This window comes from Marmota monax, unplaced genomic scaffold (genome assembly GCF_021218885.2).
Source record: "Marmota monax isolate L192 unplaced genomic scaffold, Marmota_monax_Labrador192_F-V1.1 WCK01_AAM20220418_F8-fsc00151, whole genome shotgun sequence".
NCBI classification, from domain to species: Eukaryota; Metazoa; Chordata; class Mammalia; order Rodentia; family Sciuridae; genus Marmota; species Marmota monax.
In genome coordinates this window covers 2,906,378-2,921,758 of record NW_026694226.1, presented here as the reverse complement: position 1 = coordinate 2,921,758, position 15,381 = coordinate 2,906,378, and the positions used below count along the sequence as shown (strand labels likewise).

Here is a 15,381-nt window from a genome sequence, read left to right as displayed (position 1 = left end):
GCTAGTAGTGATAAAAGCAGAAAGATTCCATTTGGAGAGTGTTTTGATTTGTTTTGAATAAGCTAAATCTCCGAAAGTCAAAGCCTCTCTCTTCTTGTCAGACTCCTTCCCCTATGTTTCTCAAGGCAAAAAATTTCCTGTTTTGCCTTTAAGAAATAATTTTGGGGCTTAAGTTCCATCTGCCAGGGCATGTCAAATGGACTCCTTAAGCTGCCTAATTTTTCTAGATTCTAGGCTCGCCCACCTGCTATTTAGGTTGGGAGCTCCCTGGCCCAGGACCTCCAAGGAGATCCATTATGCCAGAATGAACACACAACCCAGCCAGTGGATGTAGACAGGTTTATGTGGTTTTACAGAACAGTCCAAGTCCCAGTGTTCACTTTTCTCAGAGCTACTTCCCCACCCAAGTCCCTGGGGCAGCATCCCTGAGATAAGTAAGCTACATTCTCCTATTATCTTCATTAAAACTTTTAGGTAAACTTGCATAGTGATCTGGGGCTAATACCTCCATTTCCTCTCCTACCCACCTACCTTGAGTCCTTTCTCCCAACCCTTGGAATACCCTGTCTACTTTCTCCATCTGTCTCTGGGAGGAGTAATCTCTCTGCTTACCTGTTCCCTCAGAAATCAAGAGCCATACATTTGACTGCAAGCAGGGTAAAGGCCAGAAATTAAGGTCGGTTCCCTGTACTCATCACACCAGGCTGGGGGGAAGGACATATACGTTGACACCTTTTCCCTTACCTAGCTCTCATGCCCCAAAACTCAGACACAGTCACACTCACCTACATTCATACACACAATCATGCACACACACGGCGAAGGGAAGTGGGATGGGGAGGAAGGGAAGTTTGCACCAACCAGCTCATGAATGCAACTTGAAAGATTTCACACAGCAAAAGAAAAAAAAAAAACACACATAAGTTAAAAAATAAAGAAGTACATGCCCCTCCCCACAGTTTTTTTCTTCAACTAGGGGCTGTCTCAGCCCCTCCACAGAAACCCAGAAGCTTTCTACTCCCTCACTCCATCTGGAGCTTTTACAGAGCCTGGGTCTTCAGTTCAACAGGTTCCCCTGTGCCCTCTGGTTGTCCATTGGAGTCACTGGGTCTGACACCCTTGAGGATAGACAGTCTCTCAGAAACACTCTTGAGCCGGGGGAAGAGAAGAAAGTCGTAGAGAAGGCTGCCCAGACCCCCTCCAATGATCGGGCCCACCCAGTATACCTGTAGGGAAACAAAAGGAAGTCTTAAGTTTGAGGAGGGGACTCAGCAGCAAGGATGCTCTTTTTCTAACCCTCTTAGTTAAAAAGAAGATATCTTGAACTTGTCACATGCAATTGGGCAGGTATTGTCTAAATAAAAATCAGTGTGGGTTTTTGTTGTTGTTGTTTGTTTGTCTGTATGCTTGCAGTGCTAGGGATTAGAAATCATGACTCCACTTTTTGTGACAGGCTGACTTCACACTGTACACTGAGCTATATTCCCATCCCTGATGTAAACTATAGACCCTACTCCCCACTGTCTCTATTTCAAAACGTATCATTTCTTTTTTTTTTTGATCATTTTTAAAATTATTTTTTATTTTTATTTTTTGTGGTACAGGGGATTGAACTCAGGGTGATCTACCACTGAGCTACGACCCCAGGCCTTTTTTAAAATTTTATTTTGAGACAGGGTCTTACTAAATTGCCCAGACTAACCTTACAATCCTACTGCCTTCTCCAAGTTGTGGGGATTACCAGCATGTGCCTCTGTGCCTTGCTATCCCATACCTTCTTAGCACATGTATATTTTATTTGTTATCAATTTTTACATTTCTTTCAAGAAAGTTTTGTAGATTGTAGTAAAATATACTTCATAACATAAATTTACCTTTATTACAAACTTTTAAACATGCAGTTCAGTAGTGTTAACTGTTTTCATTCCCAGAGTTGTTCAACCCATTTCCAGAATATTTCATTTTGTAAAATTGAAACTCTATAGCCATTGAACAACAACTACTATTCCCCTACCCTATACCCTGGCAAACAACTACCCTTCTACTTTCTGTTTCTATAAATTTGAGTTTCTACCTCATGTAAGTGGAACTACTTAGGACTAGTCTTTTTGTGACAGACTGACTTCACTTTCACATAATGTCCTCAAGGTTCATCCATGTTGTAGCATGTGTCAGAATTTCCTTTCTTTTTAAGGCTGAATAATGTTCCATGTATGTAAGTCCACATAGGGTTGCTTCCATCTCTTGGCTATTGTGAATAATGTTGCCATGAAATGAAAAAACAACTTTGAAGTTTTTAAAAACTATTTTCATATGTTTGGCTTGCATATGGCCAAAACAACATAAACAACCAATATTTATTAGAGACTTACTCCATTTTCAGATTCTGTGCTAATGTTTCATGCATATAACTTTCACACTTATTGATCATATAATCTCATTTTACAGTTATAGAAACTAAGGTACAGATGATTATTTGCCCAGGGTCACACACAAGACTAGTAAAGTATTAGAAATGGAAATAGGCCCACAGCCATTTGTGCTCACACACATACTGATATCTGAGAGCAGAATTTATTGTCTTCATATTTAGTTGTTTATCCTATTTTCTCTAGTTTGGGCATCTGATGGATACTAAGTAAAAAAAAAAAACAAGTCTATCCAGAGAAAGAACAATGAGCAAGAGCTTTTTTTTTTTTTTTTTGGCAAGAGCTTTTTATGAGATATGATCTCACTATTTTGTCCAGGCTGGTCTCAAACTTCTGGGCTCAGGATCCTCCTATCTCAGCCTCCTGAGTGCTGGGACTATAGGTGTATGTCACCATGTCCATTAGCCTCTCTTTCTAGCAAAATAATGCAACCTGTTCACATGTACATGCCATGCTCTCAGATAGCTCCTTAATTGAGTGTTGGTAGAGAAGCCAACACAACCAGATGGAAAGCAGAAACCAAATCTGGAATCTGCAATCCAGTCCCATCCAGGAGGGCTCTAGGATCTTGTCCTTCTCCCCTCACTCACCCAGTGGTTGGTGAAGTTCCTGGTGAGAATGGCAGGAGCAAAGGAACGGGCAGGATTCATGCCTGCACCAGTATAATACATCTGCAAAAGACACAGTTGTAACTGAGACACACCCCCTTCCACCCAGCTTTTCTCCTCATAGCCCATATTGCCCCTCAGAGCTGGTAATCTCGTGTCCAGCCAGCAGCAAGTGGGGAAGGACAAACTACATAACTCTTCAGGGGGTTCCACAGTGGGTGAGGGCACTGATACCCTATCTGGGATATACTATAGACCAATAAACAAAGCCCAAGTTGAACTATGATGCGTGCATGCATTTCTTTTTTTTTTTTTAATTTATTTATTTTTTAGTTGTAGTTGCACACAATACCTTTATTTATATGTGGTGCTGAGGATCAAACCCAGGGCCTTGCACATGCTAGGCGAGTGCTCTGCCACTGAGCTACAACCCCAGCCCATGCATGCATTTCTTACCAAGGGTCAAGAAGAACTAGGTATAGCAATCACAAGACAGAGGGATAGGGCAGGGTTAATTCCTGTGCGCCAAATGATATAGAGTAAGATGAATAACGTTCCTATTTGAGTGGGCAGGAAGAACACCTAAAAGTTGGGAAAGGTTTGGGGGCCCTGGTATCCTTGAATGAGAAGTTGTTCCCCTTTCCTGCTTACCCCAAAGAGGTGCCCCAGAGTGAGGGAGAAGCCAACGGCCAGGGCCACGGAGCCCAGGCGGCCATTTCGCCTCTCGTCGTATGTGGCAAAGATGCAGAGCACGAACTGGAGCGTCAGGAAGATCTCCACTGTGGTGGCCTGGCTCACACTCACCCCAGGGTGCAGCTGGGCAAAGGAAGAAGAAGGGAGGCAGCTCATTAGGGCTGCCACAGCATTACCTCCTCACGGCTTTCAGGTAGCGATCCCCTCTGGCATCAGTTTCCTGGAGAGGAAGGATATACAACCCCCTTCACAGCAATTGTATCTGTAAATTCTCCTGACAATACACCTTTATGGTAGAAATGATTGTACCCACTTACATGGATGAGGAAATTGAGGCCCCACAATGTAAAATAAGTTTCCTTAAGACCTTGACAGAAGATGGAAGGAAAGATGGAATTTGAACTCAGCTTGTTCTCTTTCTTTTGTTCTTTTTTCTTTTTTGTGATTATGGGGATCAAGTCCAGGGCCTCACACCTCACACATGCTAAGTAAGCATTCTACCACTAAATTGTATCCTCTGCCCTCAGGTTTTTTGATTCTCAGTCCAGGGCTCTATACCTTTCTTACCCCTCCAAGCCACCTGTTGATCTTCCCTGCCCTGAAACACACACACATACAAACGTGCACACACCTACACATTGTACCATGCAGGGAGTCAGGGAAACAGAGTCAGGACACGAGATGCCCCCAACCCTTCCCAGTCAACCATTACCGTGTTGAGTGCTAGGTTTCCTCGGACAGCAGGCGGGGTGACACTATACAGCACAGCGGCCCCAGCCACGGCTCCCAGGAGTTGGGCTGCCATATAGCAGAAGGCGCGGAGCAGGGACATCTGGGAGCCCACAAGGAAGGCAAAAGTGACTGCAGGATTGACATGGGCTCCACTAATGTGGCCCACTGCTTGCACCAGTGTAGCCAGGGCCAGACCAAAAGCCAGGGCCACCTGCAGGACATGCAGGGGTCCAGGGGTCCAACGTAGTGAGGCCCCCAGCCCAAAGAAGACGTAGAAGAGGGTAGCAAAGAACTCGGCAAATATGGCCCTCCAGAAGGAGGCAGACCGCAGTTCCCACATGGCAGGGGGGATGGGCAAAGCACCTGGGTCCTGGACACCCCCCTGATCTTGTCTGGGTGGATAGTCCCCTTTATAGAGGACTCTTAATCCCTGGGAGGGGCAGACTGAGGCAGCTGGCCCTGCCTCTTAACCCCTTCACAGCTGTAGAGGGTTGAATCCATTCCCATACATCTGATAGAGCTGCTGGATTTTTCCTTCCCTTCTCAACTGGAGATGAGCGGAGAGAACCACAGGGATGAGGCTCATGGATGGGGGACTAGAAGAGTCTGTCCTTCTATCTGCGTCAAAGTTGGGGTTCACAGACATGATTAACATCTATATTAGAACATTCCTCCAATCCCCTTGGAAGGTTTGTCAAGCTGAGTTCACTTTGTGTGGGTTATGGGGCTGTGCTCTTGGGGACCTCAGATTCCTCTTAGACTACTGGGGGTAAGGGTGGGGGTGGGGGTAAGGAGTGGGGTTCAGCAGGGAAGTTGGATAACTGAAGAGAATTCTTTAGTTCCCTGGGATTACAGGGCCTTCTCCCATTGGCTGGTTTGGGCTGGAATCTGTGGACCCTGCAGCTCTGGGACAGAATAGTTCTGCTGTGTCTGGCTTTCTCCGAGCCCAGGTTCCCTACCCCCAACCCATGCCAGCACCTTCTTTCCCAAACCCTCAGCCTGGTCTTTTAAACCATAGAGACAGATGAGGAAAGAAGCTGTCCTTTGAGCATAGGCTGGGAGTGGGGTTGGGGGGTCTAGGATGAGGAAAGGGGTTAATAGTAAAACCTCACAATCAGCTTGTACAAGGCAGAGTAGGAAGTTGTGAAAGGAAGGAACCCAAATCATGGCTATGAAACCATGTGAGGGTCTAATGTTTTCTAATATAGCCATGATCGGGATACTGGGGTCCTAAACCTTGGTCCCCTGGGAAAGATATAGGGATGAGGAAACAGAATCTGAGGAAAGAGGCTGGTCAAGGACAACATGGGGAAGGAAAGTTTGGGGAGACAAGTCAAACTGTGCTCAAACTTAGTGAGGGATTTGGGACCTAGGGGAGGGGCCGTGTAGTTGGAGAAGGTGAAATAAGATACTCCAATAGGCTCATCACCTTTACTTAGTGGTGAGTTATGCAGGTCACTAGCTTTTCCTGTGAAGTACCAGAGAACAGAACTTTGAAGGTGAGGCCTGCAAAGATGATACCAGGTGTAAGTCCCATGCAATGTACCTGTGGGGAGAGAAGAGGAACATATATCAGGACCTGTGCTTCTCTCCTCCAGTATCCAGCTTGTGGGTAGATAAGATAGTTACAGGAAAGTCCAAAGGTCCCTCTAACCATCCACTGGAAGGAAAAGTTGCCAAGATCAGAGGGCACCCAAAGACTGGCCCTCCTGATTTCATGGAAAAGGAGTCTATCAGCAGTCCTTAGAGTCTATTGCATTTTAGAAGCCCCACCAATCTTCTGACTTCAAGCCCCATATTCTTTGCTGCACCTTACCCAGTTTCCCAGTCACCACTGCTGTCTGCAGGGAGTGCACAGGGTTTGGAATGTCTCCAGAAAAGGTACCAAACAGAAAAGTGGGTAGCACATCATGGCCTTAAGAGTAGAGACTTCAGCTGGGTGCAGTGGCAAAGCCTGTAATCCTGGTGACTCAAGAGGCTGAGGCAGGAGGATTGTGAGTTCAAAGCTAGCCTCAGCAACTTAGCAAGGCCCTAAGTAACTTAAGGAGACCTGTCTCAAATAAAATAAAATAAAAGGCTGAGGATGTGGCTCAATTAAAATACAAATATATCCCTTGGTTCCAATGCCTAGTACCAAAATATAACAAGAATAGAAACTTGGGGCTGGGGTTGTGCCTCAGTGGTAGATCACTTGCACTGAGTTTGATCCTCAGCACCACATAAAAACAAATAAATAAACAAATATATTGTGTCTATCTATAACTAAAATTTTATTTAAAAGAAAAAAAGAGTAGAGACTTTGGTGACAGCTATTTTGGTGCAGATGTAGGTAAGAATCCAAAATGATGGAACCAGTTATGACTACTAGTGGGAGTGTATATTGGGGTAATCACTTTGGATAGATAGCACCACTGAATAAATTCAAGCAAACACATATTTACTGACTCAGGAATGTCACTTATATACCCAGGAGAAGATTTTCTATAAATACTCCAAAAGATACATACAAAAATGTTTACAATAGCAATATTCACAATGGCAAAAAACTAAAAGCAACCCAAATCAATGGAGAATGAAGAGATAAACAATGGTATAGTCACATGAAGGGATATTACTCATCAACATGAATGAATCACCATAGTGACACTTAATAATAGTGATGAATTTTATCAATAAAATAAATTTTAAATTTTTCAGAAAATTATACTTGCCATGATAACCTTTTTTTTTAAAATTTTGATTGTAGATGGACACAATACCTTTAATTTATTTATTTATTTTTATGTGGTGCTGAAGATCAAACTCAGTGCCTCACACTGCTAGCCAAGTGCTCTACCACTGAGCTATAACTCCAACTGCATGATAACCTTTTTTTTTTGGGGGGGGGGTTAAAAACAACTAAAATACAAATATGTTCCTCAGGATACGGATGAGATAAAACTATACAAAAATGATGTAAGTGTGAGGACAGGATTCAGGATGATGCTTACCTTGGTTTAGAGGAAAGATATGGGAACCCAGGGGTGCTTAATCATTGAGCCACATTGCCAGCCCTTTTAAAAAAGATTTTATTTAGAGGCAAGGTGTTGCTTGAGTTGCTGACCTTGAACTTATGATCCTCCTGCCTCAGCCTCCTGAGCCGCTGCGATTATAGGCATGCACTACTATGCCTGACCTAAACATTATTAAAAATAAATAAGGCTGCCAGGCACGTTAGCACACACACCTGTAATCCCAGCAATTTGGGTGGCTGAGACAGGAGGATCACAAGTTTCAGGTCCACCTCAGCAACTTCATGAGGCCTGCCTCAAAATAAAAAGGGATAGGGATGTAGCTCAGGGGTAAAGTACTGCTGAGTTCAATTCCCAGTATCACAAAAACAAAACAAAACTAAACCAAAAGAAATGGGGCTGGGGTAGCTCAGTGGTAGTGCGCCTGGCTGGCATGCACAAGGTTCAAACCTAAGTACTGCAAAAATAACTAACTATGACCCTAAAAAAATATATAGGTAAGTCGGGCCACATATGGGCTAATGAGAAGGGATATCATAAACAAAGAAATATTCTGTTTACCCAAAATTTATAAAGAAGAGCAGTGCTAACAACAATCCTTGCTTTATCACTTTCTAGTTAGGCAAGTTATCCCAACTTGATATAAACTTCAGGACAGCAGAGACCGTACCGGATCTCTTCACCACTGCAAACCTGGTGCTTGACATACTAGAAAGCAGAAAATAAAAATCTGTTGAATCAAGCTGGAGGACTCAGCACCTGGGGAGGCTGAGGCAGGAGGATCACAAGTTCAAGACCAGCCTCAGCAATTTAGTGAGACCCTGTCTCAAAATACAAAAATTAAAAGGACTGGGAATATAGTTCAGTGGTAAAGTTCTCCTGGGTTCAATCCCAGAACAAGAAAAAAAATTGTTGAATCAATTTAATGTAAACTATCAGCCTCAGTTTCCTCTGGATCAAATAAGATAAAGTAGGTAAAGAGTCTAGTATTGTCCCTGGCTAAAGTACTTAGGGAATCATTTAACAAGGGTTTAATTAATAGGAAGGGGTGATCTCACCAACCTTGTAGCCTCTTTTTTTTCACCCTTGGTACTGGGGATTGAACTGAGGGGTGCTTTATCACTGAGCCATATCCCTAAATCCTTTTTATTTTGAGACAGGGTCTCTCTAAGTTGCCAAGGCTAATCTCCAACTTGGGATCCAAATGCCTCAGCCTGTCAATTCCCAGCTTCCACAGGTTCTCATGAAAAGGAACAGGCTAAAAAAGAAAAAAAAAAAAAAAAAAAGAACAGGTTGGGTGCAGTGGGAACACACCTGTAATCCCAGTGACTGAGGAGGCTGAGGCAGAAGAATTGCAAATTCAAGGCCAACCTCAGCAATTTAGTGAAACCCTGTCTCAAAATAAAAACAAAAAATAAAAGTGGTGGGAAGGGCTGGGGATGTAACTCAGTGGTAAAGCATCCCTAGGTATGATCCCCAGTACTATAAAAAAAAAAAAAAAGAGGACAAAGGGCAGCTAGTTCCTCACCTTGTAGACACCAACTTAAATGACTAGATTTCTTTATTTGGAGCTATGAAACTTTCTACTTTATCCTTAATACATGCTGAAAAGAAGCCCATGGAGAACTAAGCCTCAGCCCACTTCCTTTCACATTCATCTCCCCATTTAGCTGAATACAAGTCTCTTTCAAACCTAACTGAAGATGAAAATCAAAAGCTTACTTGAGGGACTGGGTCTGTAGCTCAGTGGCAGAGCACTTGCCTAGCATGTGTGAGGCACTGGGATTGATCCTCAGCACCACATTTAAAAAAATAAATAAATAAAGGCATGCTGTCCGTCTACAACTATATGTAAAAAAATCAATAAATAAAAATAAAGCTTACTTGAGTTTTGCATAGATTTACATATAATTACTGGGATCATTATTTTCTATTAACATAACCTTTCTAAAAACAGCAAAACAAAACAAACAAACAAAACAGGTTGTATATCTTTTGAGAAGTAGAATCCAGCTTTGCCCAAGCCCCTGCTTGGTATGGTTGGGGTTTTTTACCAATGCCATTGCTCCTCCAGTCACAGAGAAACCCACCATCATGCTGCCTGGCCCATCTGATTCCCATCGCTGCTGGAAGCCACAGTAAACATGATGAGTATCAGCTGGAAAGTGGAGAAAAACTCAATGCTGGAGTCTGGTCTGAATGACTCTTTCTGCTCACCTGTGAGACCAGAGATGCTAGGGCTAGGGGTAAGAGGACACATAACCCTTTCACTGCCCATTGGGCACCGCAGTTCAGGGTGTTGCTATTGGGAGTACTTGGAGTAGTGGTGAGGCCTTGTGAGAGATCTTTATTTAGGTAATTGGGGGGTGTCCTCAGAGGGGATTATGTGGCCCAGTCTCTTCCACTTATTTTGCTCTACTTGCTCTTCTTGGTTTGTGAAGTGAGCAATTTTCTCTACCACATGTTTCTGTTATGATGTGCTGCCCTCTCCAGAGTCTCAAAGCAATGGGGTCGTTTGATCTTGAACTAGAACTTTTATAACCATAAGCCAAAATACATTTCTCTTTATAAGTGAATTTCCTCAGGCATTTTGTTATAGTGATGGCTAGCTAATACAACCTACCTAGGAAGCTTTGAGCAAAGGATCTGCAGTAAATTATCCAAATTCCTGAGTTGCTGAGTCTAATACATTATTTTCTATTTTCTTCATAATAAATGTATCGTGGGAAGAGGATTCATAGAACACAGATACTCCCTGTTTTGTTCATTCCTTAAAGTCCTATTAGTTGACTACCCTTATTACCTGCCCAAAGTTGCCCTACTCACCTAGTTGTTCACCTGGGTGACTAGCTGGGCAGCAGCCACCTAGAGTAGTATCAGGTAGAAGATGACCAAGGCCAGGATGGCTCCTGTGCTCCAGGTCAGGACAGAAGTCAGCTTGATGGAGAGAATCAAGCCAGTGGACACAGAGCAGTACTAGAGTCAGAATGGATTTGTCTGTTCCCCCACTGGATTCACTTAACACCTGTGCCAGGTTCACCACCACCAAACTTTCAACCAGGGTAGGTGGCATGAAGGGACTATGCCTGACACAGGGTTCCCACTGGGGTATGAGGTCCCAAAGATCACCCTCCCTACAAGTTCAGAGTGAGAATGGCCAGGTCTTTAGCCAGCACCTCTCTTCTAGTTTGCTGGCTAAGCTCTACAGGAAGAGGGAGAAAGAAAGGAGTGAAGGCAAAATCAGGCTATCTGTGCAGGCAGGCAGCATCTGCCGCACTCTTCTTCCCACTGGTCTCCTGCTGCTTTCCTCCTTTTCCTGTCTCACTCCCTGTCCCATTTTAAAAGCCCAACCAGGACAGTGCAATGGTGGAGGTGCACACCTGTAATTCCAGTGACTAGGCAGGAGGATTGTAAGTTTTAGACCAAACTCAGAACTTAGTAAGACTCTCAGCAATGTAGCAAGATCCTGTCTCAAAATTTAAAAAAATAAAGGCTGAGGGGTTGGAGATGTGGCTCAGAGATAGAATAGCATACTTGTTTAACATGCAGGAGGCCCTGGGTTCAATCTCCAGAACCGAAAGAAAAACAAACAGCATCAAGAAACAAATAACAAAAAACAAACACAACCAGGACTCAGCCTTTTGATTTTTTTTCCCCCAGAGTCTTAATTCTGCCATCTATTTGACCCTCAAGTATCTGATCTGGGAGGAAGGTAGACCTGGAGGAGAAAATAAAAGGGGGGGGGGTCAGAGAACAAGCCCTGGGAATTAGCAGTGGAGAAGGGGACACATCTTGGTTTTCAATATGAGAAAGATGAAGTCAGCAGAGAGACTTGGTAATTTTTCCTCTCTTCAGGAATCTTACTTCCCAGGTAACCATGTTTTTCCAGCTGATCCAGAGACTCTGGTGGATATCCTATTCAAGTCTGGAAACTGCTTTTCTAGGTCTTAGGTGAGTGAAATTGGGAGGTGTGGGACAGATATTTCAGATGCTTCCCTGCAAAAAGAGGCAGCAGAGAGAAAAGAGCTGTAGTCCTGTGATCAGGGAATACCTATTGCCTCCTTTCTGTAGCCTCTTCCACTACCTCCACTCCAGCCCAAATCAGGCCCTTCCAGGGAGCCTTAAACACTTGTACTTGCCTATCCTTATACCCAGGCATTCACTCTCTCCAGCCTTGGCGCTTCTCTCTCCTATCAAGCTTTCTTCCTCTTGAGACCTTTGACTGCAGGCTCAAAGAGCAAAGGACATGATCTGATGATTGCTTCTGTCAAACAGAGACACCCAGGGTCAAGGCAGAGGCCATATCTACTTAGCTGATCTTGCAGGGTTGTATGAGGATTAAATGAGATATGCCCAAGCAATCTATACGTTGATAGAAGCCTTAAATAAAGTATAGATGAATCGATTTGTGAATTAATCACATACAAACATAATTTCTCATTATCATATACTGAATATCCTCTCTAGTGATTTCATATTTGTGAATAATGATATGGTCCTCAGGGACCAGGTGACCACTCATCTCTGCTTCCACCATGTAGAATCTCTATCCCAGCCCTATATTCAGAATGCCAGGTCAGCATGTAACCCAGCTCCATTGTGTGGACATTTTCAGTAGGACAAAGGCCCCAACATAGCACAAGCCAGCCCAGCAGCCCCTTTGGCTAGCTCCTGAGCCCCCCCCCCCCTTCTCTCTCTTTCTCTGGTTATGCTTTGCTGACTGCTGACTCCTGGCAAAGTCTAGAACAATCACCAAGCTCTGAGTGCATCATCCCTCTCCCATTTAGTTAAGAGCTCTAATTAGCTCTTGAATCAGGTCAGGGTCCCCACATGTTGGAAATGGGGCAGTATGGGAAGTAGAGTAATCAAGGGGTTGTCCATTCTATTCTTCCCTCCTCCTTCCTTTCCTTTCTAGAGAGTTGGATACAGCCTCAAGCCAGGCACATCAATGCTCAGTATGGGTCAGGTCTTGCTCTAAGTACTTTATATGTGCTATATCATGTATTGGTATTCCTAGGGTTGCACTTTCTGTTTGTCTCCTACTTGTTGTAGTCTGTAACCTTCCCTTGGATGACCTCATCTACATCTGCCCCTCTCTTGAAATTTATATCCATATAACTACAGAACATTTTCGCTTGGTTGCCCCAAAACACCTCAAATTCAGCCTATCCAAAGCTTAACTAATTATTTTTTTTTCCATTTCAACATGGTTCTCCTTCTGTATTCCACATTATGTCAGAAACCTATGAATTAACTTTGACCCATTCCTGAAACTCTCACTCTCATCCAATCAGTCACTAAAGCTCTACTAATTCTTCCTCTTAGATAACTGGGCCATAGCATATCTCATCTGAAAACTCTAGTAGCCTCATACTGTTTGTCTGTTTCTACTCTTATCTACATCAATTCATTCTTCATGTTGTTGCCAGCATTTCCTTTTTATAAGGGCCTGGCATTTGTCATTTCCTTGCGTTCCCTTCACCAGCTCTTAGATGTCTGAAAGTTTAAATTCCTCATCATATCATACACAGACCTTCATAATCCAGCCTCAACTTTTCCAACTGCCTTTTCATCCCCCGACTGTGGAGACTCTGGTAATATTATGCTTCTTGTGGTTCCTCAAACACTATTCTATTCCATAACCTAGTACTATAACCTAAACTGTTCCTTCTACCTCCAGTGTTCTTCCCCTTTTGTCTGTAGTTCTATAACTTCCTAATTGGGATGGATGGAAATGTTAAGAATTAATTATTTGTTAACAAGGCAGGCAAATTATCTGAATGATGAGACTAAGTTTATTGGATAAATGGTCAGTAAAAATGAAATAATGACAGGTAAAGCAATTTCCTGAATAGGGAATAAAGTAATATGTCCTTTTTTTTTTCTTTTTTTGAGGTAGGGGTACTGAGTGCTTTATCCCTAAGCTGCATCCCAGTCCTTTAAAAAAATTTTTTAGACGTTTATGGACCTTTATTTTATTCATTTATTTATATGTGGTGCTGAGAATTGAATCCAGTGCCTCACACATACTAGGCAAGCGCTCTACCATGGAGCCACAACTCCAGCCCCTGCATTCCTTTTTATTTTTTAGTTTGAGACAGTGTCTTGCTAAATTGCTTAGAACTTGCATCCTCCTGCCTCAGCCTCTGCTGAGTTGCTGGGATTACAGGCATGAGCCACCTGGAGCTGAGTCTCAAGTGATGATGTGAGGGATGTGTAGCTATTGCTTCTGCAATAGCTCCAGGATGGCACAGAAAGAAAAACTAAAAACTACAGAAAGAATACTGTAACCTCTCTCTTGTTAGTACCCAAATGCAAAAAAAAAAAAAAAAAAAAAAAGACAAAGCAGAACTTTTCTGAAGGACATTTCTCTTCCCACCGTTTTTTTTTTCTCCTAGGCTTAAAAGACAACAAATGTAACTGGGCGTGATGGCGCATGCCTGTAATCCCAGCGGCTCAGAAGGCTGAGACAGGAGGATCGCGATTCAAAGCAAGCGGCAGAGGGCGCTATACAACTCAGTGAGACCCTGTCTTTAAATAAAATACAAAATAGGGCTGGGGGTGTGGTTCAGTGATGGAGTGCCCCTGAGTTCAATCCCTGGTACATAAATAAATAAATAAGACAACAAAGCGGGGGTGAGGGGTGGAGGGTGGTTGGGTGATGGATGTGGGGTGGAGGGAGGGATGAAGGGGAAGGGCAACAAATGAACCTCTTCTGTCATTGAAGTGGTTGAAAAGGCTGGGCCAGCCTGTCCCCTGGTGGAGATAATGTGTCACTACACTCCTCAGATATGGACACAAAACCCTCTCCCTTTATACTTAGTAGTCATTTATTCATCCATAAACAATGAGCATATATTCTGTGCCAAGGGGAATGCTGAAGCCCTAAGGCTCCGAGAACAAAAGATGTAATTTCCATTCTTAAAAATTCACAGCCTAAAAGGTATGGTCACACACACCTGTAATCCCAGCTACTTGGGAGGTGCAAGTAGGATGATTCCAAGTTCTAGGCCAGTCTGGGCAATTTAGCAAGACTCTGCTTAAAATTTTCTAAAAAATTCAAAGGAATGGGGATATAGCTTGGTGGTAGAATGCCCCTGGGATCAATTCTCAGTACTGGGGGAGTGAGGGTGGGGGAAGGCAACAGAAGAATTCATAGCCTAATGGTTGAGATAGTAGCTGCCTGTTTCTATGTTCCCTTGCAAACTGATGCAGTAGTCCAGGAAAAAATAATGTGATAGAGACTCAATGACAGTATGAGATGAGAGACACAAAGTCAAGGTCTCCCAGGTTTCCAGGCAACTGGTAATTCAGAGTCATGGCATGGAGGAGGTTGAGGTGACTGGATATCGGGTATACATGTCCAATAGGCTACTGAATGTGCAGATCTGAAACTCAGAAAATAAATATGAGGTAGATGTTTTGAGAATCTATCTCCAATACGTGACAAAAGACTACATTGGCTATACTCAACAGTATGTTTCTTGGAAAGAATATGTTAGCTGAGATTTTGAACAGGTGGAGCTTTCATTCCTTATTTCTGCCTTTCAAGCCATAGCTATGATTTTGGGAAACTCTCCCGAACAATCCCCCATATACTCATTCAGAGGTTTCTCTTTTGTTTCCTGAGCATCTTGTCATCATTTAATTATGGCACTTTCTGCATCAAATTGCAACAATCAACATTCTCATCCATCCCCAGTTAGACTGTAGGCCTTTGAAAGAAGGAACTGTGTTTTATGAAACAGAACAAACACAAAGTGGTAGAGTGCTGCCTAACATGTGCAAGACCTGGGGTTCCACCTCCAGAACTGGGGCAAAAATAAATAAATAAATAAAAAGTGAACAAATACACAAAGAAGGTAGGACAAAGCAGTTATATCATGTAAAAAGTCTTATGACCATGAA

The 15,381-nt window shown here is 43.2% G+C and overlaps 1 protein-coding gene across 1 annotated transcript; it reads right to left on the bottom strand.

The window, feature by feature from the left end:
* Positions 1-353: 353 nt before the first annotated feature.
* On the bottom strand, positions 354-4,802 carry Mip (major intrinsic protein of lens fiber). The gene is made up of 4 exons (XM_046466789.2): positions 4,443-4,802; positions 3,689-3,853; positions 3,020-3,100; positions 354-1,226 (listed from the first exon to the last, which is right to left on the bottom strand). The coding sequence occupies exons 1-4, from the start codon at positions 4,800-4,802 to the stop codon at positions 1,041-1,043; spliced, it is 792 nt and encodes a 263-aa protein (XP_046322745.1). The 3' UTR covers positions 354-1,040.
* Between the last annotated feature and the right edge of the window lie 10,579 nt (positions 4,803-15,381).

Bases quoted from the DNA above. Each gene is read 5' to 3' on its own strand.
- Mip (XM_046466789.2), bottom strand. From the start codon at position 4,802: ATGTGGGAACTGCGGTCTGCCTCCTTCTGGAGGGCCATATTTGCCGAG. The intron at 3,854-4,442 runs GTAATGGTTGAC...TCCTTTGCCCAG, and splicing joins GAAACCTAGCACTCAACACG to CTGCACCCTGGGGTGAGTGT. The intron at 1,227-3,019 runs GTGAGTGAGGGG...GTTTCCCTACAG, and splicing joins GGAACTTCACCAACCACTGG to GTATACTGGGTGGGCCCGAT.